At 36.5% G+C, this 24201-nt stretch overlaps 4 protein-coding genes across 5 annotated transcripts; 2 read left to right on the top strand and 2 right to left on the bottom strand.

Annotated features, from left to right (window-relative positions):
- The first annotated feature begins 1425 nt into the window (after nt 1-1425).
- On the top strand, nt 1426-3404 carry LOC132163180 (UPF0496 protein At4g34320). The gene has a single exon (XM_088513540.1). The coding sequence runs from the start codon at nt 2109-2111 to the stop codon at nt 3240-3242; it is 1134 nt and encodes a 377-aa protein (XP_088369666.1). The 5' UTR covers nt 1426-2108; the 3' UTR covers nt 3243-3404.
- Nucleotides 3405-4088: 684 nt separating this feature from the next.
- LPAT5 (lysophosphatidyl acyltransferase 5) lies at nt 4089-9343 on the bottom strand. Its single transcript, XM_059578792.2, has 4 exons — nt 9196-9343; nt 6851-7796; nt 6412-6542; nt 4089-4734 (listed from the first exon to the last, which is right to left on the bottom strand). Exons 2-4 carry the CDS (start codon nt 7420-7422, stop codon nt 4316-4318), a joined length of 1122 nt encoding a protein of 373 aa, XP_059434775.2. The 5' UTR covers nt 7423-7796; nt 9196-9343; the 3' UTR covers nt 4089-4315.
- A 279-nt stretch (nt 9344-9622) lies between these two features.
- LOC132181281 (transducin family protein / WD-40 repeat family protein) lies at nt 9623-22782 on the top strand. Of its 2 annotated transcripts, none has more exons than XM_059594434.2 (23): nt 9623-9728; nt 10011-10342; nt 11320-11423; nt 11547-11615; nt 12790-12850; nt 13535-13674; nt 14010-14199; nt 14590-14651; nt 15151-15239; nt 15824-15896; nt 16000-16059; nt 16372-16518; nt 16627-16665; nt 16794-16831; nt 17659-17745; nt 17888-18053; nt 18619-18696; nt 18983-19119; nt 20275-20351; nt 20667-20736; nt 20906-20971; nt 21754-21903; nt 22380-22782. In XM_059594434.2, exons 1-22 carry the CDS (start codon nt 9669-9671, stop codon nt 21886-21888), a joined length of 2280 nt encoding a protein of 759 aa, XP_059450417.2. In that variant the 5' UTR covers nt 9623-9668; the 3' UTR covers nt 21889-21903; nt 22380-22782. The 2 variants fall into 2 exon arrangements, with proteins under 2 accessions (XP_059450417.2, XP_059450409.2); XM_059594426.2 differs by having other exon boundaries at nt 16791-16831.
- Nucleotides 22783-23164: 382 nt separating this feature from the next.
- LOC132167258 (Mitochondrial transcription termination factor family protein) lies at nt 23165-24109 on the bottom strand. The gene has a single exon (XM_059578170.2). It carries the CDS (start codon nt 24008-24010, stop codon nt 23165-23167), a length of 846 nt encoding a protein of 281 aa, XP_059434153.2. The 5' UTR covers nt 24011-24109.
- Between the last annotated feature and the right edge of the window lie 92 nt (nt 24110-24201).

Here is a 24201-nt window from a genome sequence, read left to right as displayed (position 1 = left end):
ATAGAGAGAGAGAGAGAGTGCCACAATGCTGCTAAAACATTCAACCATCTGAGGTCCCAAGTTATTTATTCCTTTCAGGCTGTGAGTTATTCCCACTACTTTCGATCGAGCTGCTTTGTTTATATTACCAGGCTTCAACAACTGCGATCATCAGGTATATTTCACTTCTTATCATTTTTGTTTTTGTAATTTACTCAAGAAACTTTTACGAAATCGAGTCGGAAAAGTGTTCTGATATGACGTAAATGTGAAAACAATTTTAAGTGTTTTGTGTTTTGAAAAGAGAATACAAAAGCGGAAAGAAAAAAAGAAAATGTTGTTAAACAACTCTTTTGGGATTTTATTAAACCTTCCTATCTTTGTAAATCAAAGGGTTTTTGGTAGTATTTTTCTTTCATTTTTCTGGGGTTTTGCCGTTTTGGTGTTCAACCATTTTTAGAACAAAGCTTTCTTTTTTATCAAACTAATATATATATCATTTTTATGGAGTGAATTATATTGCTTGAAATGGATGGGAGGAAAACCCTGCAACTCGATCTAGAGAAAACGTAGGGAGAAAAGAATTGTAGGGCTTCTCTTACAATTTATCTTCAATTATATATATCGATCCCTTGAAGTGACAAAATCATATGCCCTTCGTATGTATAACTTGTTTCTTCAAAGCTTCTCAACAAGAACAAGTGGTGTTCCATAAAAACAGTAGTAAAGCTAGCTTGAATATTTGCGTGGAACCCTTTTTCAGCATGTGCAATTTTTTTATTTATTCTTTTGCGTGCTTTTAATGCTTTTTGATGATTCAGATCGATTTCAAGCTTATCCTTATTTATTTTTAAAACGAAAAACAAAAGAAAAAAAAAACGATCACATATCGTCAGATCCTCAAACCAGGCAGTGGGTATTATGGTCATTGACAGCATTAATATACAATAATCTTTGCGTCCCCATGTAATCCCACGTAACTCGACATTAAAAAAAAAAAAAAAAAATTTGATATTACACACGTTTTTTCTACATCTCATTTACATAAATTATTATTATACTAATTACATTAATAAGAGACGTATCGAAACAGGCCGGGCGACGGCGACTATACCCTTCGGGTTTTGAAAATTTTCATACTGTTAATTGATGTGTCGTGTTTTAAATATATATATAAAAAAAAAAATCATTTAAACACATGATAATATATAATTAGTGTAAAATGGGTATAATAGAGTATTCGTTAATTAATTATTTTTATGTTTGTGTTACACAGAACACTTTTCCAACAAACAAAGAAAAAAAACCCTAACAAAAATGGCTATCTTTTAGGTGACTTCCGCAGCAATTAAGTCATTTAGTGCGCTTGTTTTTCTCACTTGGGAATACTTCTTTTTGACTTTCTGTGCAATTAATAGGGTTTGTTTTTCTCAAATCAAGGCAAAAGTCAAAAGTCTTTGAGCTGAAGCCTCTGCCGCCTTCCATAATTTCTCTTTGCCTGGAAACCGTTGCTTTGCGCGTTAAATTCGCGTTTCAGATTGTCCAACCCTCTCAGGTTTCTAATGCGTGCAAGATATTCTCAAATCTCCAACACCCCACATATTTCTTGGTCCTAGACGGTACCTCTTCGTTCTTCGTTCACCTCAAGTTCTCACACACCCGTGCTTTCACGTTTCTTTCCTTATTTTGAACAAATCCCGTCACTTGTCTCATCCATTTTCTTTGTCGGTCATAAACTCGTTCCAGTTTGATTATTAATTGCTAAGCTTCCTAATTCTATCTCCTTTTTCTGGGACTAAATATCCTTTTTGGTCGTTAAAGTTATCTTTCATTCGGTGATTTGTGGTGATAAGATTTGCCACGTGTGATGCCCTGGGAGGCTCATATTTTTTTGGTTTGGTGAAGTGGGTTTGTTCTCATACCTTTATTTATTCTTATAAATAAGCTGGGATATATAGGATTTTGCTCATAAATTGAGTTTTCAGAAATTGGGTTTTCATTTTCTGTCTTGGCAAGGAACTTGTTTGTTGAATTCATGGCTTTTGCATAGAGGAAAAAAAAAAAAAAAAAAGAAGTTTAAATACAGGGGATTTGAATCTGGTTTTTGTTCTTTTCTTTTCTTGCTAGCTATGGGAGGCAATATGAGCAAGAAGACCCATGAAACGACGTCGTCGTCGTCGTCTGCTGTAAATCTCAATCCAAATTTACAGTACACAACTGAATTGAGCTCCTATGAGGCGGCTTGCAAGCTCGACGCCGATTTGCAATACTTCGACACCACCCTTCAAGCACGAACCAATCAGGTGATCAACTCTCTTGCGGTAGGAGTTGAAGTGCGAGCCCTTTCATTTGATTCTTTGAAAGAAGTCACAGAATGTCTCCTGGAGATGAACCAGGAGGTCGTTAAAGTTATATTGGAATGCAAGAAAGATATATGGAAGAATCAGGAGCTGTTTGAGCTCGTCGAGGAGTACTTCGAGAATAGTTTGCAGACTCTAGATTTCTGCACAGCATTGGAGAAATGCCTGAAGCGAGCTCGGGATAATCAGCTGTTGATTCTTGTCGCGCTTCAGAAGTTTGATGAAGAAACTGAAATGGGAGGGAAGAGGTATGAGAGGACTAAGCAGGAGTTGAAGAATTTCAAGGAGGCTGGTGACCCTTTCACCCAAGAATTTTTCCAAATCTTTGAGTCTGTGTATAAGCACCAGATACTTATGCTTGAGAAGCTGCAACTCCGGAAGAACAAGCTCGATAAGAAGCTTAGGTACATTCATGTTTGGAGGAAGGTTTCAAGTATAATTTTTGTTGCTACATTTGCTGCCGTGTTGATTTGCTCTGTTGTGGCCGCAGCCATGGCGGCTCCGCCAGTTGCAGCAGCTTTGGCTGCTGCTACTGCTATTCCTGTGGGCTCAATGGGAAAGTGGATTGACTCTTTGTGGAAGAACTATGAAAATGCTTTGAAAGGACAGAAGGAAGTGATTAGCTCGATGCAAGTTGGTACCTATGTTGCCATTAAGGACTTGGACAACATCCGGGTTCTCATCGACCGGTTGGAAATCGAGATCGAGTCGCTCTTGCAGATTGCAGAGCTCGCCATTGAGGAAGAAGCAGTGAAGATTGCAATAGATGAGATTAAGAAGAAGCTGGGAGTGTTTATGAAAAATGTTGAGGATTTGGGGATGCAAGCTGATACTTGCAGCCGGGACATTAGAAGGGCAAGAACTGTGGTTCTGCAGAGGATCATAAAACATACCAACAACTAAAATATGATCCATGCATGGTAACTGTTGTTATGTTAGTACCTTTTTTTTTTTTTATATTTATGGTTTATGATGATGATATTCCTTGATTCTTAGGTTGTATCTTGAATCCACACTAATGGATTCATGTTCAAGAAAATAATGTAAGACTGGTATTCGATTTCATTCATTCTATGCATGTTTAGGGAACAATTGTACGTTGTTTCTGTTTGAACCATGTTCATAGTTTTTCAAAATAGTCATTAAATAGTAGATCGCAGATTTTGTATTAAATGTTGGGTTCTTGTAAATATTGGAGGACAAACAAAAGGACCATTCATGTAATTTGAGGAGAAAAATACTCGAGATACTGCAATTTTTACTACAATCTTTTTACAAACTAACATGACACCTTATAATTGGTGAAATAATTAAAAGGGTATGTTAACAAGTCATTCACTAACTTGTTTAATTATTTTGCCAATTACGAATTATCACATCAGTTTATAAGAAAATTTAAAGTAAAATTTGTAATACCTATAGCATCATTCATTTTGAGAATTACAAATTTCTTCAATTCAATAGGGTAGATTTGGGAAGCTCAACGCAAGTTTCTGCTGAAACTTTTGCGCCAAACATTTACATAATGCAAGCTTATGAGATCAAGGTGATGAGGGAAAAGAGTGGCAAAAGAAAAGAAACTCTCAAGTGAGATTGAAACCTTGAGAAATCTTTTAGTGAGACTAAAATATAGCATGTTGGAACACCATTAAACTCAAAAGCTTAAGCCTATGAGTTTGAACTAAACGATACTGGCATATTTCCAATGTGGAACTCAATCTTTTTCCACTCGCACGTATATACTCAACAAAAACAAGGGGAGGATACATACAACTTATGCGTTTATGGAATATTCAATGATTGTACATACACATTGTGAATTACTTAGGAATTTGTCTCAATTATGGATATAACTACACTTGAGACGAAAAACATCAACCTTTGGGTTCGAGCCCTACTACAAAATTACGACAACAGAACTCAGTGTTGGTACATGTTTACGGTGCCTGCTCAATACAGTATAATTTGCAATGAGACTAAGCTTTCAAAAGCCCAACAATTGGCAGTGGTCGGATATTAAAGTAAGTTGCAGTTGCGAGATAAGCACAGGCCAAAGATACATACATTTTGAACCAGATGGAGGAGAAAAAGGTGAAGAACGTACAAATGCTGGTCAAGACAAGAACTGCCACAGTATTAACAAGGCACTTCATTGTGGAAAGATCCCCTTCTGTTCCTTGATAAGGAAAATGGCCTTGAATATAAAAATTGGAAAGTAACTGGTCTTTGAGACGGAAAGTATCCATTAACCAACTAGAAATCTTGTCTTCAGATGTTGGGATAGCGTCAAGAGGGACCCGTCGAACATGAACATGAACTTCAGAAGGGTCCACCCCAAAGACATTGTCCAAGAAAGATGGACAGCGATGCTTGTAGCCAATGGTTACATCATAAACTGCAGTAAATACAAATCCATTTAGATATTAAGGAGTAACCACAAGAAAGTCATCAAGGATGAAATTGCTAAAATTATCGATCATGTATGGGTAAGAGCTTAAATAAATAGTAGTGACCTTTCATATGAAATGCTGGCATGAGTCAGCATATAAGAGAAAAGCTCTTGTAGCCTTGTAGGTTGGATTAAATAAGATACAATCTAAACAATAAAGCAGATCATACATGCTTAGTTCCTTTCACTTCAATTATGTAGTATCCTTTATTCCCTCATTTCTATACTGGAAAACATATCACCATAAAGTGATAAAATTCAATCAAACTTAATAACTTAGAAAAAGGATCCCACTACTGCATATAAAAATGAACAGCCATCACAAAGCATGTATAGATCTTGTAATGTTGAGAATCCAAATACCGTTGAATCTGTCCTCATCATCTCAAATGTTAAAAGGTCATACTAGTAACAAAAATTGTCAGGAAAAGCTTGGCTGGAAACACAATAAGTTTGATCATGAATAATCACAATGAGAGAACATTTCAAAATATAAACTCACAACGGCTGCAAAGCACCTCAAGGTCCAATGTCTGACTAAAGCCCCACAACTATCCACAAAGCCAATGCCTCCAATAGCTTTGATTATAAGAATGAGAGATACTTACTAAAAAAAAAAAAAAGATTATAAGAATGAGAGGCACTGTTCCTAACCCATATAAAGCAACGCTATGCAGATGCTTGCTTTTATGGCATACAACTATAGGAAGAAACAAGCAGAGCTCAATTTTTTTTTGAGATAGTGAGGTGAGACAACAATCTATACTTTCCTATGGTTCTCATATTCTTTTCTTAACTTCCACAAATTGTCATCAACAAGATACACATCAGTTGCTATAGAAACTCTAGGTTTAAAAGCATTTTACACCTATTACATGTTGAATCTGTCCTCATCATCTCAAATGTTAAAAGGTCATACTAGTAACAAAAATTGTCAGGAAAAGCTTGGCTGGAAACACAATAAGTCTGATCATGAATAATCACAATGAGAGAACATTTCAAAATATAAACTCACAACGGCTGCAAAGCACCTCAAGGTCCAATGTCTGACTAAAGCCCCACAACTATCCACAAGGCCAATGCCTCCAACAGCTTTGATTATAAGAATGAGAGATACTTACTAAAAAAAAAAAAAAGATTATAAGAATGAGAGGCACTGTTCCTAACCCATATAAAGCAACCCTATGCAGATGCTTGCTTTTATGGCATACAACTATAGGAAGAAACAAGCAGAGCTCAATTTTTTTTTGAGATAGTGAGGTGAGACAACAATCTATACTTTCCTATGGTACTCATATTCTTTTCTTAACTTCCACAAATTGTCATCAACAAGATACACAAAATTGTCATCAACAAGATACACATCAGTTGCTATAGAAACTCTAGGTTTAAAAGCATTTTACACCTATTACATGTTTGAAAGCAACAATAAAGAAAAAAAATTTGTGAGTAGTAGCAGAAGTTTAAGAATGCGGCCATTGACCAGGAATGAAAACATGATAGATCATCGAAATGCTAACCCAGGAAAATTCTATAAAACTTTCACTCAGATTTTAATGAACAATAGTTAATAAAGAGTGGATCAACAAACATTAATCCATTTACACACACATATAAGACAACCTGCATCCAAAGAGCCCCTCAACTCCTCCAAGCAGGTGCAGAAGCCCTTAGTTTTCGGAAGCAACACATTTTTTAGGATTGGTAGGCCCCTTTCAGCAGCATATTTTTGACTCTGAATGCATTTCTGATCACTACACAAGAGAGATGGAGGAAATTATAAGACATTACTAGAAATATGGATAAGAAATAGGACACAGGAAGATACATTTCTATCATGGTACACACTATGATGTTTTCAAGAAAAGGATGAAAACAAGATGCACACATGGAATTTACAAATGACAGCCTAAGGTTGCATTGTTATGCACCCTAAAATTTCCAGAGAAAACCACAAAATTATCATACACCCACATAATACATCTTGTTGATTCTTTTCAGATCATACCAAGTCTTATCGAAGCAAAAAGAGAGAGTAAGAAGAAAAAATACAAGATATTACGTGAAATTTGTGCCTTCTGGGAAAAGAGCAAGCCACAGGGGATCTTGAGGATCTTTAAATGTGGAAAGCATTTGGCGCACGACAGATTCATCAACCTCCCACTTCCTCTCCACTGGGATGAACTCCAATATGTTAAATCCCCAACCAAACAATGGTAATTTCATCAAAGTGCTCTTAAGAATATACTTTATGTATCCCAGGCATCCCTTCCGCAATGCAAGGTCCCACAAGTACATCCAATCAACCTCAGTTCTATGGTTTGCAATAAGTAAAACGCGTTCCCTTGCAGGAACAGTTTCCCCAGAGAAAACAACTTTAGTCTTGTTTATTTTTTCAAAGAGAAAAGGCCACAAAGCTAGCCAAGCACCAAAGAAAAAGGACGTTGCTTTCCTGCTGTAATGTATGCTGAAAAGTCGCAACATAACAGCACTCATAAAGCCAAAATACACCAACATAACGAACGCTGTTGAAAGTAGCACCAGTATACACATCAAACCCCTACACAACCTTAGTGGAGTAAAATCACGAAGCCTTTTTCCCTCATTTGAACTTAGATGCTTAAGATCTTCCATGCGCTCTAAAATGTAATTACAACCTCCCGTCCAAGGTAGCTGCAGCACCTGGGTAACCACTTGTCTTAGATAACTTACCTACTCAAGATGTTCTTAATGGTATGATCAGCTCTCAGAGACTCATCAATTGTGGAAAGAGAATATGTAGATGAACAAGCTCCTGATAGTGAAACAAGGGTATCATACAATGAATCACAGTCTTGATTTGAGTGCTGACAAAATCCAGGTCGTGCGATCTAGTAGTGGATTAGTTAAGATAAAATACCCTCACAGGAGGGGAATTTATCAAAATTTTGGCCACTGCATCTGCACAACAAAGGCATGTAAGGAAGCTATCCGTGGAATGGGGAGAGCCAGGACACTAACGAATTATCCTGCAGAAAGAGAGCCAGGAAGAGACTGAGCAAAGTCACGTGTCATGCAAGATAAATATGTGTGGTAAGCTCAGGAAAATTGTTCTAAGAGCGTATTCATATGCAACTGGAAATTCATTAACATGGAATAGCAGCAAAAATAGCACAACTTGCAAAATGTGAAAGCTCTTGACAGCCAGAAGCTTTAGTTTTTATTAAAATTTCGACAAACAAATTAGCCCATTGATTGTCACTTCTATAGCATAAATATCCATAGAATATAAGCTTACGTATCACTTTGATACAGCTTGTAATCAAGGGAAGCTGAATCTTGCCAAATTGCTGAAACTATATAGCCAGTTCTATGCAAGTTGCTCCCCATGAAGTAACATTATATTAGTGCATTTCTCTTCCTATGAATTGCAACAAGTCTATCGAAACCATTGTAGCTCACCCCCCTTCCAAAGCATATTTAAAGGAAATAGATAAAATATGTAGCCATCTGTGAACTCGTATCTAGACCATAAAAACCAAATATCCTAGAGTGACAGATAGATGCAGAAGAACCACTTCCAATCAAGAATGCCACGCCCATTGAAGTATTGAATGAGCTTTGAAGCATATAAGCTACAAAGACAAATCAAATTCGATATCATATGGGGCCCAAATGAAATTAACTGACAAAAAAAAAAAAAAAAAAAAAAAAAAACCTCAATCAATGATGGGGGGCAAAAGCTATTAGAATCTCACACTCAAATACTCAATAATCAATTAGTTTACTCCTCATTTCCAAAACCACAAGGCATCCAAATTCCAAACCTTCACTCAAAAGATAAAGAGAAACCCAAATCAAATTTACATTATTTTATCAAATAAAAAATAAAATAAAATAAAAAATAAAAAATAAAAAACGTATTGAACTACTTTAATAGATAAATATTCCAACACATTCCCAAAACAGACAGCGCACATTTATTTCTATTATGAAGCTCTACCTAACCTCGTACTTCACTTTCTTTGTATATTCCCAAGTATCCAAAATAAGTAATAAAGCAGGACATCACAATCTTAATCCAAGGAGAAACGTGATCCAAATAGAAACCAACGGATCTGAATCAGATTCCATTACGAAATGTAAATGCATGTAAACCCCACTTGGTCGCCGAGAAAAGCAAGCAAAAGTGAAGTGCACAAAACATCGAATCTCAGTTTGGCTTTGCTTTTGCTTTCCAGAGCATGAAAGGATTCAACCGAGCCATTGCTTCTGAGTTACTTTTTGGATCAGATGGAGCTTCTGAGCAATAAACGAAGATTCGAAGTTTCGGGTATCTTTTTACCTCTTTGGCATTTCGCGCATTTTCTCGGCAACCAAACGGGGTTTTAGCCTGCACAGAGTCATAGGAATGAGAGAGTTGCTTACGAATTTGAGAAGGAAAAGTCTGCTTCTTGAATCTTGGTGCTTCTACAAAGCTCCAAGCATCCGAGAGACTGTGGACCTATCAACTACGAGGCCCTGGCTTGAACCTTACGAGTTTTGCCACGAATCCCCTGCTAGATTCTTCTTCTTCTGTTTTCAAATGAATGAAGTGCCACCAATAACGCCGTTCACCTGTAACGATATCTCGTCCTGTACGTAACTGCGTTACCCACACATTTTCACATAATTTTTAAAATAACAATTGGATCATAAATAAATATATGAGAAGCCCAGGCTGGGAAAATGTGAGCTGAAGCCTGGGGAAATGTGGGCTGGATTGAGTGGGCCCAGTAGGCCTCGGCCCACGATCGCCCCTTTGGTGTTTATGAGTCTTTACTTGATGCTTACTTCGCTTCCTTGTTTGCTTCGCTCCAAAACCCCACTCTTTCTCCCTCTGTAGAGCTCCAAACTCTCTCATGGAGATCGATCCCAAAGAGTACCAATTGCGCTGCGAACTCCGAGGCCACGAAGACGATGTAAGATCTTTTTCAAACTCATAACATTGTCAAATCATTTTCCGATTTTTTTTTTTTTTTTTTTTTTTTTTTTTTTCAAATTCGATAATCTTCGTCACTTCTAAGTTGCTCTGAGCTTGTAAAGATTGCTAATCCTCAATTTTAATGTATAACTTTCTAATTTTTCTTTTCAAGTTTATAGCTATTCTCTGAATTGATTTAAACTCGTGAAGATTAGCATTGGCAAACGCGTTTAATTTGTGTTGAAATTGAATTCGATGTTGTGTAAAATGCGATGACTAGGTACGTGGGATTTGTGTGTGTGGAAATGCGGGCATAGCGACGTCGTCTCGGGACCGGACCGTGCGGTTCTGGTCCCCGGACACGTCGGACGAGCGCAAGTACGCGGCATCGAAGATTCTGCTGGGGCACACCAGCTTCGTGGGCCCGTTGGCGTGGATTTTTCCGAACGAGGAGTTCCCGGAGGGCGCTATCGTGTCCGGCGGCATGGACACGCTTGTTCTGGTGTGGGACTTGAGGACCGGTGAGAAGGTGCGGACGCTGGAAGGTCACCAATTGCAGGTGACTGGGGTTGCGTTGGATGATGGCGACATTGTGTCGGGCTCGGTTGATTGGTGAGTTTGTCTCCCCCATTGTCGATGCGCAAACACTTGATTTTCTTACCAATTTTGTGCTTGAGCGGAATTTTTGTGTAAGATTGCTAGGATGACATGACTAATCAACCAATCTTGTGGTAAACAGGAATCAGTAAGTGTGTATTTCAAAGACTGTGTTGTTAACTTGTTGAGTTGATAATTAAGAGTGGTGTAAACCTCAGCTGATTTGCAAGTGTTTACACTGAGGAATTTTGTTTCCAAGGCTACGAAAAGAAAATATTGTTTCTCGATATTATTTGAGCTGGTTCTCCTCCAACCCCCCTCCCTCTTCTCAATGAATGTTTTTAGTCATAGAAAAATTAGCTGGTTCAATCTTTACTTTTTATTTTTATTTTTTTTGGTTGAGCGGACATTTATTTGAGAAGTGCCGAGTGGCATAACTCAACTACATTATCATGTATGAGAAGACTGCCAAAGGCCCAAATAAAAAAGAACAAATTTAAAATTTAAAAAGTCAATAAAATGGAAAATAGGAAAGAGATGCCTGCTGTCTACTCTTATGAGAAGCGTATCAAAGCAACTTTTAGATCACTTATGGAGCTTTCTAGACATATGAAGAGTCAATAAGGGGACTATTCTTTGAACTGCACAACTTGCTATTGGTAATTTCTTAGCAAAAACTGCTCCCCTCTGTGCTTTGATTAAGTATACATTATTTATCAACAGAAAAAACAATTTCTTAGCAAAAACTGCGCAATTATTGTGTCAATCAGACAATAAAAGAACAAATTTTGTCACTTGGTTAATCATTGACCACATATAATGTAGTTTTTTTTTTGTCAGAATATCCATGCTATTTGAATTGTACTTTTTATTTCCAATACACAATATATTGTTTGTGTATTTCCATTTGTTGGGTTTTAATTGCAATTTATGGTTATACACATATTTTCTTAATAATTTGAGTTAGGATCTGAATTGGATTCTTTGTGCAGTACTTTAAGACGTTGGAGAAATGGACAATCTATAGAATTCTGGGATGGTCATAAGGCACCAATCCAAGCAGTTATAAAGCTGCCTTCAGGCGAGCTTGTTACGGGTATAACATATTCAGTATATGGCTGATATGCTAGATATTTAGATATCAGATTCACATGCTTAGATCCAATTATTGCTTTGAGTAACAGCTTATGGTGTTGATTTGTTTTCTGCCATGATTTAGGTTCAAGTGATACAACTTTAAAACTTTGGAGAGGAAAGACATGTATACGCACTTTTGTTGGGCATACTGGTATGTTTCTTCTTTCACTTTCCTTTCCTTAATCATACTTTATAATCTTCAAATAGTTGAAATCATGTAGGGAATCAAAATAAATGTAGAATTTGCCAACATTGTTTTGAATTTTTCCCCTCTATAAGTCAGAAGTGGAAGATACTCTTCATAACGCCTGGATTTTAATGATATATAATTGGTTAAAATTTTTATGTACATAATCCTCTCAATTTTAGTCCTATACATGGTGTAATCACTAAAAAATGTGGAGATGACGCTCCTTTTACTTAGTGGGATAAGATTTTTGGCCTTCTAGGTAGTTGTAACACTTTTATTACTTTTAAAAAGGTGTGAGAGTCTTGCCAAGGAGCTCTAGCTCAATAGCACCTTCTCCCCGTTTTAAAAAATGGTGAAGGTTGAGAAGGGAGGTCTGAGACCCATTGGGTGCTTTTGTTACTTACTAATGAATAAAAATGTGAGAGCCTCAAAATTTTGGGGTCTTTCCTAGGCAAGGATTGGGCTCAAAATCTCAAAGTTTTGTGAAGCTGATCTGTCAGATTGTGAGTTATGCACCTCATACCCTTAAGATTTGCTTCACTCCCCCCCCCCCCCCCCCCCCCCTGGCGGACTTCATAGTTCTTTGGAATAATTAGATTATGGATGCTACTTATCAAAAAATAATTAGATTATGGATGTTATTTGATTGTCATTGTAATTGATTTGGGCTTATTCATAAATGTAATAATGGTATGGCTTGACTTAAGAATGATGGGAGAGATGTATGTTATGCTTGACAGTGTATGTTGTTAGTGGTGGCCAATGAGCTGTAGCTCAAATGGTACTTCCTCCCTTTGTAGCAACGTTTAGGGTGAGGTTGTGGATTCAAGTCCCATTTACCAATAAAAAAATGTATGTTGTTAGTAGTGATAATTACACCTGCTTACAATTCATAATACCAATTATCTGACCTACAGGATAGATATTTGAATTAGAACATGCTTGTTTACTCCCATGAAATGCAAAATCCTGTGAAAGCTTTTCAAGTGTGAACTTTTCAGGGTTCTTTTGTTTTAATTACAAAGGTTGATATCACGTGATGCACTTTCATAGGCTTTTTTTTTTTTTTTTTTTGGTCTTAAAATGTGTGGCAGTTATTAGCTTAAGCATGTTTTTATGCCTTGTGGATTTGCAGATACCGTTCGAGGTTTGGCAGTGATGTCTGGTGTGGGAATCCTTTCAGCATCACATGATGGGTGGGTTTGTGGTTGCAATAATTTTTCCTTAACTTATTGATTTGATGGCTCTGTTTCAGGGATATACTTTTAGAGTACATTTTCATGAAGAGCATTTCTTAAGAGTCAATGGCTAATGTGAAAGTGAGGGCAATCAGAGCAAAAGAAACTTCTAGAATCGAGAACAAAACATAGGAAAGTATACCAACATGATGAATTTAGCTTGACGGCAAGGGAAAAATACATCTAGCATTTTTGAAAATTTGGATCAAGATTGCTTCTAGGTAGATTACGTTTTCTAATAGGAAGCATATGGAAGTTGAATCTGGTTCTAATGCAAATCTACGTTACATTTTGCTTGGTGACTTGATTATGGATTGGTAAAAAAAAGGCCTCTTATGGATGTCTGTATAGTAATTTTGTGATTAGAAAATATCCTACCTACTTCTGTCATTTTGAGGACATAAATGCTAGTAAGGGGTTTTCATGTTACTTAATTGAGGGTTCACCTTGGTGATTTAATTGGTTGCAGATATTTGTTGATTATGCAAGCTTCTTTTTGGCCTCTCAAAAATATTGTTTTTATTTATCTTTTTCTCATTTTTCGTTTCTTTTTTCAATTCCTCATATGAAATTTGAAATTTATCTTGTCCTTATTTGTTTTGCATAATAGGTGCCCTAATTTTAATATTTCCGTTGTTACAGCTCCATCAGGTTATGGGCTTTAAGTGGTGAATTATTAATGGAGATGGCTGGTCATACTTCCATTGTCTATTCAGTTGATTCACATGTCTCTGGACTTGTTGTCAGTGGTAGTGAAGATTGTTCTGCAAAGATATGGAAAGGTGATTTTATCTGGTTTTCGTGCTTATTTTGGAGAAGTTATCTGCGATTCTCACATGCAATTCTTGTTCATTCGGAAATTTTAATTAGCTGGGATATTTTCTAACTCGGTTGGATTTCTGGATTCTATTTTAATCACGGAGTGATGGCCTTCTGCTCAATAAGCTTGGTAGAGTTTAGGTTTAGCCATGTTTGGGCCATACTATATTTTTCATTTCAAATACAATCTTACTTTTTTCTCCCACTCCAAGGAAACTTAAGTGATTTTTGTGTAGTGTAATATGTCCTATATTATATGTCTTGTGATGTTTACCTAGCAAATCATGTCATGTTTCAGATGGTGTTTGTGTTCAGAGCATTGAACATCCTGGTTGTGTTTGGGATGTCAAATTCTTGGACAATGGTGATATTGCAACAGCATGTTCAGATGGAGTTCTACGTATTTGGACAGTACATCAGGATAAGATTTCCGACTCTGTAGAACTCGAGTCATATGCTTCCCAAATTTCTCATTACAAGCAAAGCAGGTATAATATTTCATCAGCTTTCAGTCTATGATGAACTGTATGGGCTTTTTGCAATTTTGGAATCAATGGAATTTAGATAATCATCCTCTGTGACATTCTAATATATTAGGTTTTGTATTCTAGGGACATCCCTCTTTTTCCCTTTTTCTTTTCGAAGACATCACTTTTTTTTAAGATATCTTAAAACATCTTTTTTGAACTTTTATTTCTTAATTATCATAACTTTTGATTGAATTCCAAAGCTCACCGCCTATTTGTAATTAAAATTGTATTTCTGGTCTCAGATAATTCTTTCTCTGACTTTTATGATCTACGATGTTTGATTTCCATTTTGACCAAAGTTACTTGTTGGTTTTGACTTATTTACATGCTGTGACTTGTTTGCATTAGGAAGAAGGTTGGAGGATTGAAGCTGGATGATCTACCAGGGCTGGATGCTTTACAGGTTCCAGGTGTGATTTTAATTGTACTTTTTCCTACAAACATTGAGTTCAATGTTTCTTAGTTCGAATGAATGAAAATATTTCAGTTCAGTTGCTAGGTTGAGAGATCTATTTCAAGTTGAGGAAGACAAGTTTTCTTGAAAATAAATTTTCAAACTAAAGACTTCTATTCTTCTCTTTTATTAATGATTCTATGTTGTCAGTATAAAACCATTTTACTAAATCAGTCAAAAAAATTATATCAACAAAGTGGCGGAAACGTTTTTTGTTTGTATAGGTCACATGCACCTTGGCTTATGCCTTCTCGTTTTTCTTTTCAAATTTTTCTAAATAAAATAAGAAGAAAAGGGGCTTCCACAACTAGTACCATAGTGGCTTTTTCTTTTTCCTATTCTTCTTATATATGAAAAAACTCAGTGTTCAAATGTTTGTACAAGATTAATTTGTTGCACCTGATTGCTGTCCTATACTACTTTATATAAATTGTATTTCCTTTTTGTCTTATCAGGCACCAGTGATGGGCAGACAAAAGTTGTCAGAGAGGGTGACAATGGTGTGGCATATGCATGGAATTTGGGAGAACAAAAGTGGGATAAAGTAATTTACAGTTTCATTCTAATAAACATATCAATCATTTGCATTATGGTTATATTTCCCATTCAACATTAAGTGGTTGCTGATCTGGCGCATGATATACACTTTCCTTTTCTTTCCTATGTTGTATGTTTGGTTAGAATACTATCCTCTGTAAGTTCTTAAAAGTTTTAGGGCTCGTTTGCTAATGTTTTTGAAAGGATGCTTTTTGCTTTTTGGTTGTGATGTGACATAAAGGTAAAAGTAGTATTGAGTGTTTTATGTATGGAGTTGTTTGTTAATGCTTTTGCTTTTTAGCAAAAAACCAAAAAACAGTCCTAAAAAGCATTAGCTAGTGAGCCCTAATCTCTTTGGTTTTGTTAATAGCAGATGACAATGACTGGAAATTTTCTACATTTTTTTCTCTTCTCTGAAGGAAAATGTAGGAAGTGATGGTTCTTTTTGATGTAAAAGGGTGACAGTTCTAGTTTACTGTGACATGTACAGAACCAGTGTGTACATTACTTTTCACCCTTTCCCCTGCTTTTTTTCACCTTTTGATAGTAGAATGTTTTACATTTAGTCTTGCTTTTTTCTTTTCTTTCTAGATTGGTGAAGTTGTTGATGGACCAGATGACAACATGAAGCGTCCTGTTCTTGATGGAATTGAATATGATTATGGTCAGTGTCATATATTCTTTGGCAACTTCTAATATGGTTGACCTTTTGTTGAAAACAACTTGAAACCTTTTTTCTTTTCTTTTTCTTTTTTTTTTTTACTCAGTATTTGACGTTGATATTGGAGATGGTGAGCCTATTCGTAAGCTGCCCTATAATCGATCAGGTTTTTTTTCTTCAACCCTGTGTTCAGCTGTGGTGGTTTTATAATTGCTGTATTTGTTGTTCTTCATTTTCCTTTCTACCTTGTTACATTATAATGCTGATTTTGTTTTCCCTATTTTGCTCAGAGATCTCACACATCTCAGTACTGATGCTATTGTATTACTGTAGTATCAGAAAATTGAAAGTGCTTGTCTTCCTTAACGTTATTAGCCCTTAGTTGTATTTTTTTTAAACTAACTACATTGTGGACTGCTAGTGAATCATGGATGTAGTTGTTAATTTGAGAAAATAACACAAAATTAGATATTTCCAGATAATCCGTATGCTACCGCAGACAAGTGGCTTCTCAAGGAGAATCTTCCTCTTTCCTATCGGCAACAAATTGTAGAGTTTATACTCCAAAATTCCGGACAAAAGGACTTCACCCTTAATTCATCATTTCGTGATCCCTTTACTGGTGGTAAATATCATGTTGTGGCACTATGTCATTAACATTTGAGGTCATTGATGAGGTCGCTTTTTTTTTTTTTTTTTTTTCTTGATTAATGTTTTCTGTTTTTCATTTCAGCTAATGCTTATATTCCTGGAGAACCTTCAAACATATCTGGTGTGTATTTGGATTATTCAAAAAAATTAAATTTACTGTTAGTCTTTGTTATGTCCTTAACTTCACAACCTCCAATATGAGACTCTTTGTGGCTCTAATATTCTTCCATATTCTTGTTTATATAGCAGCTGCTTCATCGAAACCCACTTTCAAGCACATTCCTAAGGTATGCTCTTACAGTCTAGTGTCAATGGGTTTGGATGTCTTAGTTGAGGGTTAAAGATGCATTTTAGGAATTGCATGTTCATGTTTAGGGAACTTGCCCAAAAGTATATATTGGGTGGGTGATTATAAAATCCAAATATTTAATGCTTAGAAAAAAAGGCCAAATATTTTATATTATATTTATTTTCACTAAAGATATAACATAGCGAACATAGCGTAGGTTTCTACAATGCACCGTACACCACTTTCACCAAAGGAGGCTGTTGGCCCTCCCACCTGTCTAATATGGCTCTGTTCCCTTGTATAACACTTTTTTGAGTTGAGTTGTTGACTTATTTGTTAGTACTTCGTGATAATTGATTTCCTCTGAAATAATTATTTGTTTATAGTTTTTGCATCATATTTCTGTTAGAAGGTTATGCTTGAATTTATTCCCTCTGATATTTTTTGAATTTCTTTTCTATTGTATTGATTGTCAGGTATAGGGAGATTATGAGTTTTTTTGTACAGATGTCTCTTGCTTTGCTGGTGGTGTTTATATTTTTTTCATGCATATATTTTATACGTTCCATTATTTGGTAGCTATGCCAAGTAATTGGCTTTAAGGCTTTTTAAGGGCATATTCTTTTGCCCCCTGAGCTTTTTAGGCAGAGTTTATTTTGCTATTCCGTTTCTATATTCAGAGACTAGTACTGTTGATTTCATATCTATTTAGGAATCATTATTTAAATATCTTATATATTTCTGGTTGAGTCCGTAAATTGGGTAGATTGAATCTCTTCATGTGGTCGTTTACGTGGCATTCTTCTTCAATTATTTTGTTTCCAGAAAGGAGTGCTTGTTTTTGATGTGGCTCAGTTTGATGGGATCCTCAAAAAGATTACTGAGTTTAACAATGCTCTACTCTCTGATCCGGTAGGTGCTTTACATGGTTGAAGGACACGTAAAAAATTAAATTTCACTTTATAGGAAAGGAATAATTTTTCTTTGACAAAGCTCTGTAATTCTACCTTAGTATATTCCTGGTTAACTTGGATTTATTTACAATATTTTGTAGGAAAAAAAGAATTTGTCTTTGACAGAACATGAGCTTTCCAGACTGGGTGCCATCGTCAAAATTTTGAAGGACACATCACATTATCATTGTAGCAAATTTGCAGATGTTGATATTGCGTTGTTGCTGAAACTGCTAAATTCATGGCCACTTGCAATGATATTTCCAGGTTAGCATGCCAAACTTCTTAGGCTTCTGCATGAGTTGGAGGTTCTCTGATGTGATTAGTATCATATAATACAGTACTAACTTAAAAGCTAGTGAGGAGCTTTCTACATGATTTTTCATGGCTGTCCTTTGGTTCTGCTTTAAACTTTCCTCAAATAGAATATAAATTCTCCCTGAGACCACCTTTCCTATTTTTGAATTCGTATGTGGCTACTCCTATTTCTTTTCTAAAACTTTTATTACGTATCAATAAAGAAAATTTTCTCATTCATATGAAAATAAAACTTCTATCGTAATGAAGTGCAACGAATTTACTTTCTAGTAGAATTATGGAGCTCTATGCTCTACTGATTTCTGTACTCAGATGCAAGTTGATATGCTAGTTTATTGACTAATGTATGTGTTGTTTATGTCAAATACTGAATGCTTTGATTTTCACGTTTTCTTGGATCATATTGGACTGTGATTTTATCATATTATGCTTGATTTTTCAAAGTAGAAATAATCTTATACTTTAAAGAAAATATTTTTGCTCACTTAGATGATATTAAACTGTCTGTCTGCAGTTATTGATATTTTGAGGATGACTCTCCTGCACCCAGATGGGGCAACTGTACTTCTCGGTCATTTTGAAGCTGAAAATGGTATCTAAGTTAATGATGAGCCCCAGTTATGTTTTATTTCAGAGATTGATCATTCAAATGATCATTTTATTGCTTTTTAGTTATGTCACATATAAGAATCCTGAAATTATTTGTTGATTACTTATAGAAAAAAAAAATCCTGAAATTATTGTAAGAAAAAAGAGTGACCATCCTGAAATCTTAATGAACTGGTTGTTGAGGTTTAGAGGTAACTTCAATTATGAGGATGCTTCTTTAGTTCTTGACCAATTTGATCTTTACTGTTGAGTTTGTGTGCTCTATGCAGATGTACTAGTGGAAATGATCAAAAAAGTCACTGCGAAGCCTGCAATTCCTGGAAATATTTTAACGAGCATCCGCTTAGTAACTAATCTATTTAAAAATTCGTGCTACAACAACTTGTTATATAAAAATCGAAGTGAGGTTGGTATCCGTTCTCTATTTTTATTTTCATAGTTTGACCACGCATGCCAAGCAGTGGCCTAAGTTTGGTTTTGAGTGTTGCTTGTTTGTTTGTATGTGTACACGTGCGCATGCGAGTGGGTGGGTGGGTGGGCAGGCATTGGTGTCTGTCTCTGTGTTTACTGCTAGGCATAGTATTGATTATGGTTTTAACATTCTTTTGCTAATTGCCCCTTTTGCCTATATACATCAAATAGTTTTAACCTATGCATTTTATACCCAATGTTCTCATTATTGTTGTTTTAAATTATTTTCTTAAAACATTTCTCATGGTTCTGTTGGGAACTAATGTTTTATAACTGGCTTCAAGCGTTTTTCCCTTTAACCTTTTCGTTTCTAGAGCAATCCTAGCTTATACATTTATGTCCATATCTTTTTAACCTTCATGATTGACATAGAAACATCATTTCCTTCCAAAATTCTTGTGATTAACTCTCACAGACTCCCAACTTTTTATGCTTAAATATTCTCGTTCATTTTGAGATTGATGTGAAGATATAACTCTGAGGTACTAATGGTTGCTATCAATATATAATCAACAATAACTTTTTGAATATAGCCATATATGTCAAGAACATGATTTTAGCAGTCCTTTGGACCAGATTTGTTATTTGATATGAGCAAGTTCTTGAAGTATTTCATGTCAAGAAATCCAGCAAAACCTCCCATTGCAAAGGTCCTGCCATTCCAGATTCCATTTTTAAGTAGTATGTTTTTTTTTTTTTTTTTTTCCAGGATTTTCTTTGCTGATTTCCGTGCCCTTTTCAGTTTGTTCTGTTTGTTTGACTAGGCTTCTTGCTTTCCTTGTATCTTTGGGCTTCTTTATCTGGTCTTTTGGGTGTATAATCTGGGGAATACACCTATGATCGTGTAATTACTGTTTCTTTTCTCTTTGATATACTCACTTACCTGAAAAGGTTCTTGAATGATTTCCTTAAATGCATTTTTCTTTGGTAAGAAATATCCTGTGTTACTCGATTACTCAGTTTAAAATATCATTTTCCAGGGTTTTTTACTTGGATGATTGTTAAGGCAATTATAGATAGCTTGTCATACTGAGATTGTTTTCAGTTTATATATACAAATGTTGTTTCATTTTTTGAACTGATTTTGCAGATTCTTGATGCGTTTTCAAGTTGTTATTCATCTCCAAATAAGAATTTGCAGTTGTCTTATTCTACTTTGATACTCAAGTAAGTAATTTGCAGCTGTCCTATTGTTAAAGGAGATGATTTGTCCAAAGTGGGACAGCCCGCACCTTTCTAGATTGGATCATTAAACACCTCCAGCACAATTTATTTTTGACCTAGTTGTCTTGGTAGCTTGTGCAACTGGTCCTTATGCATATTGTAATGTTCTTGTCATTCCTGGAGAAAACGGAAGATAGAACTTAAGTTCAGGCATATCTTTGTTTTCTAAAAGTTCTATATTTGCTATCATTATTACACTATCTTGCAACTAGCCAAGTTTGGCGTTGACCTTCAGCTTTTCTCTGGTGCGCTTCACAGCTATGCTGTGCTGTTAATCGAAAAGAAGGATCAAGAAGGTCAATCTCAAGTTCTTTCAGCAGCTCTTGAGGTATGTTTTATCGACATTATCACCCAACTTGCAAATGTATGGATTGCATTGGTTTTTTATTTTTATTTTCTTAATGATCTCTACAGCTTTTTACAAATGTGAATCATCAAAATTGATGCATCATGAGACCAAGGGCTTTTTTTTTTTTTTTTTTTTTTTGCTTTTGCAGATTGCAGAAGAGGAAAATCTAGAAGTTGATTCAAAGTTCCGTGCTTTAGTTGCCATTGGATCACTGGTATTCTTTTCTTTTCTTTTTTTTGCGTGGGGGGTGGGGTGTTGATCACTGCTATTCATTGATTACTCTGTTTATATTTATGCATGAAAGTAGTGGTTGATTTATTGAAGATCTGGCCATCTTTTATATATTTTTAAAGGGTTTGCTTTTGCTTTCGACATATAAACATTACGTATGAAATGATTGACCCAAAGACAAACTGTTCTGATTTTGCTTGTCTAAAATGGTCAAACTTCTTAATTTTGAGTGCGCTTGAGCTGCACCTAATGTCTGAACATAAAGTTTTGTGCTGGCCTATTACATACTTTTGTGAATGCATGAGAAGTTTGTGCCGTGTTTAACTTGAAAAGAAGTTGGACCACATGATGATAATGGGATTTTGAGGGAAATATTTGCACCTGTGCACTGGTCACTTGGCAAAGTGATGCTCGATGTTTTCAGAAATTTAACATATATCTTGGAAACACCATAAAGACTCATGCCCTTAGCAAAGTTTCTTTTGTGTCCGAAAGGCAAACTACATTTGTGTACATAATGTTGTGGATTTGTAAAGATGGATATATAATGTTAAGCATGAATAGGGAGAAAGTCTGAAATTCAGTGAGAAAGATTCAGTGGGGAGAACTTATTCAACATGAATTTAACAAACTTAACTGCTAGCAAGTTCTTATTGCATTGAAACCATATTTTGGTTTCATATTTATGTATCCGTGTAATATATAAACCTTTGAACTGGCCAATTGTTTTAGTTAATAATGCTGTCACTGTGTTCTGTATTACAGATGCTCAATGGTCTTGTGAAAAGAATAGCCTTGGATTTTGATGTTGAGACCATTGCCAAAGCAGCAAAGGCTTCAAAAGATGCCAAAATTGCTGAAGTTGGAGCTGACATTGAACTGCTAACTAAACAGAGCTGAAACTCTCAGTACCTGGTAACTAGTAGATCTTTTCTTACCAACTTCTCTGAAATGCCTATGACATGTAAACTGGGAGATGAATGCATTCTTGCATCTGGGTGTGTGACATACAAGCACACACAAATGCACAGTTTTAGTGGATAGCTTCCACCATGTAGTTTCTTACATTTCATCGTCTCTCAATTGGCTTTATTGATGTAAGAGCCATTCTATTAACAAATTACCCTGTGTATATAATGGGGGTGAAAGAAATATAGGGCTTATATTCAACTGTCTTGGGGATTCCATTGGAATCTTCCTGCCATTTCACGGGTATGCATACATAGGCGATGTGGCTATGGTTGAATAAATGATATGGCCCTTGATAAATCGGCAAATCGCGATGGCAGAAAGGGATTTCTGGGGCCAAACCCCTGATTGGGGAATTAAGGCTTGTTTTTGCTGAGCTTAGTTTATGATATGCTGACTCCCATTTTTCCTCTTCTCCCCAGGTGTGGTTGAATCGGACAGCTTGAAGTGAATCTTAAATTGGAGGATGAAGATTTCCATACGGTTAATTGGACCTCAGAGTCCGCAGAAATGATGGTGCAAAACCAGGCCGGTATTTTCTTGTGTAAATGGAAAAACCTTACCATGCTAAGAAGGAACCTCTGATTGATGAAGATGGCCTGGAATTTGGCTGTCACAAGGCTTCATTTCTTCAAACGTAATTTGAAGCCTCATAGCTAACAATTATTAAATAGTGCAGCATTTTTCTCTTGTATACCGAGGTCTCAGATGTTCCATATTTGATGACAAAAAAAACAGTTTCAAGTAGATGGAAGAAGTCGGATTGCTGACTTTTTACATTTCTCATTATGCATCTCTTTGGATATCTATAGCTTTTGTTCCTCACACGTGTAAATATAAATGTAATGATGGTATAACGGGTTGCTTATTGTGATACTAATTACTGAGGATTTAACCATTGATTTAAAAGCCTATGACTATTGGATATAAATTTAGCTAAGCCCTAACCTTTGGATTGTAATTTGTAATCAAAGAGCCCAAAAGGAAATAAGGGAAATAAGAGGAGAAATGCTAAACGTTCAAAATTTTTGTTACAAAAGTTCGTTCTCAAATAATGTATCACCATTTCATGAGTTGAAGACACATTTTTTAAAATAATAAATTTTATGAGATAGTGACATATTATTTAAAAATTAATTTTTTAACTTTTGAAAAGAAAATTTGGGATATATAACAATTTTTATAGAGAGGTGAAAATGTTAAAAATTCACTTCCACTTGGCAAAAAATTTTTGGTCGCCCCATAGCAACATTCTATTCAAAGGAAGGTGAACATTCCTCTCTTTCAAATGCAAATGTCTCGGAGCGATCCGCTTCTCCAGGCTAAACCCAAAGTACTGAGGAAACCCAATTAGCTCCTCCACACTCCTCTCCATCTCATCCACCAAATAGATGTACTTGGGCCACAAGTTGTTATCAATGCTGTACCCAAAAATCGCCGGCAATCTCACACAAGCCCTCGCCGCCTCCTCGTGCGAGAACCCTATGCTCCGCAGGAACCCAATCTTCGTTCGCAGCCTCTCCATTCGCGTGTTCAGAAGATGGGCGTTCAGGTTGGTGGGCGAGCTCAGATCCTCCACCCCCAACTGCTTCAAGTAATTGAGAGTTGGCCGGAGACAGAACTCGACGTCGGAGAAGAGAATGCGGGGGCAGCGGAGGATCAGGCCGCGGGACTGTTCGGGGGAAGCGGAGAGGTCGGCGGACAGGAAGTCGAAGACTGGAGCGACGTCGGTGGGCTCGAAGGTGGAGGAGAAGAGCAGGGGGCAGAGGAAGGCGAGGCGAGCGAAGTCGGGGTCGGTGAAGCCCTTGGACTTGAGGAAGTCTACGGTGGCGAGGACGTGGTTGACGTCGTCCGGAGAGGGAGGCTTCTTGTTGTTTTTGGTGGCGGGGTTGAGTATGCGGAGGGCTCTGAGGTAACGGAGGTTGTCGCGGTAGGATGTGCGGAATTTGAGGTAGAGAGGTTTGGGGGTGGGAGAGGGAGAGAGAGAGTTGGGGGTTGGGGTTTTGGCCGGAGAGGAGGAAGAGAGGGTTGTGAGGGAGAGACTGTGAAGCATTGTGTTGTTCGGTCTTTGGAGGGAAATGTATCGAAGTCGGGAGAGACGGAGGAGTTTGTAATTGTTTGTGTGGTAGTTGTTTTGGGGAGGATGGAGAAGATGATTGGGTGGGCCCTGACACGTCGGCAATGCTGAGTGCAAATAGAAAGAAGAAACGGTTGGTGTACACGTCAACTGTCAAAACGAAGCGT

Source organism: Corylus avellana, chromosome 2 (genome assembly GCF_965113065.1).
Source record: "Corylus avellana chromosome 2, dhCorAvel1.hap1.2, whole genome shotgun sequence".
Classification (NCBI taxonomy): Eukaryota; Viridiplantae; Streptophyta; class Magnoliopsida; order Fagales; family Betulaceae; genus Corylus; species Corylus avellana.
The sequence above is the reverse complement of the archived record's forward strand: the minus strand, read 5'-3'. Positions and strand labels throughout refer to the sequence as shown.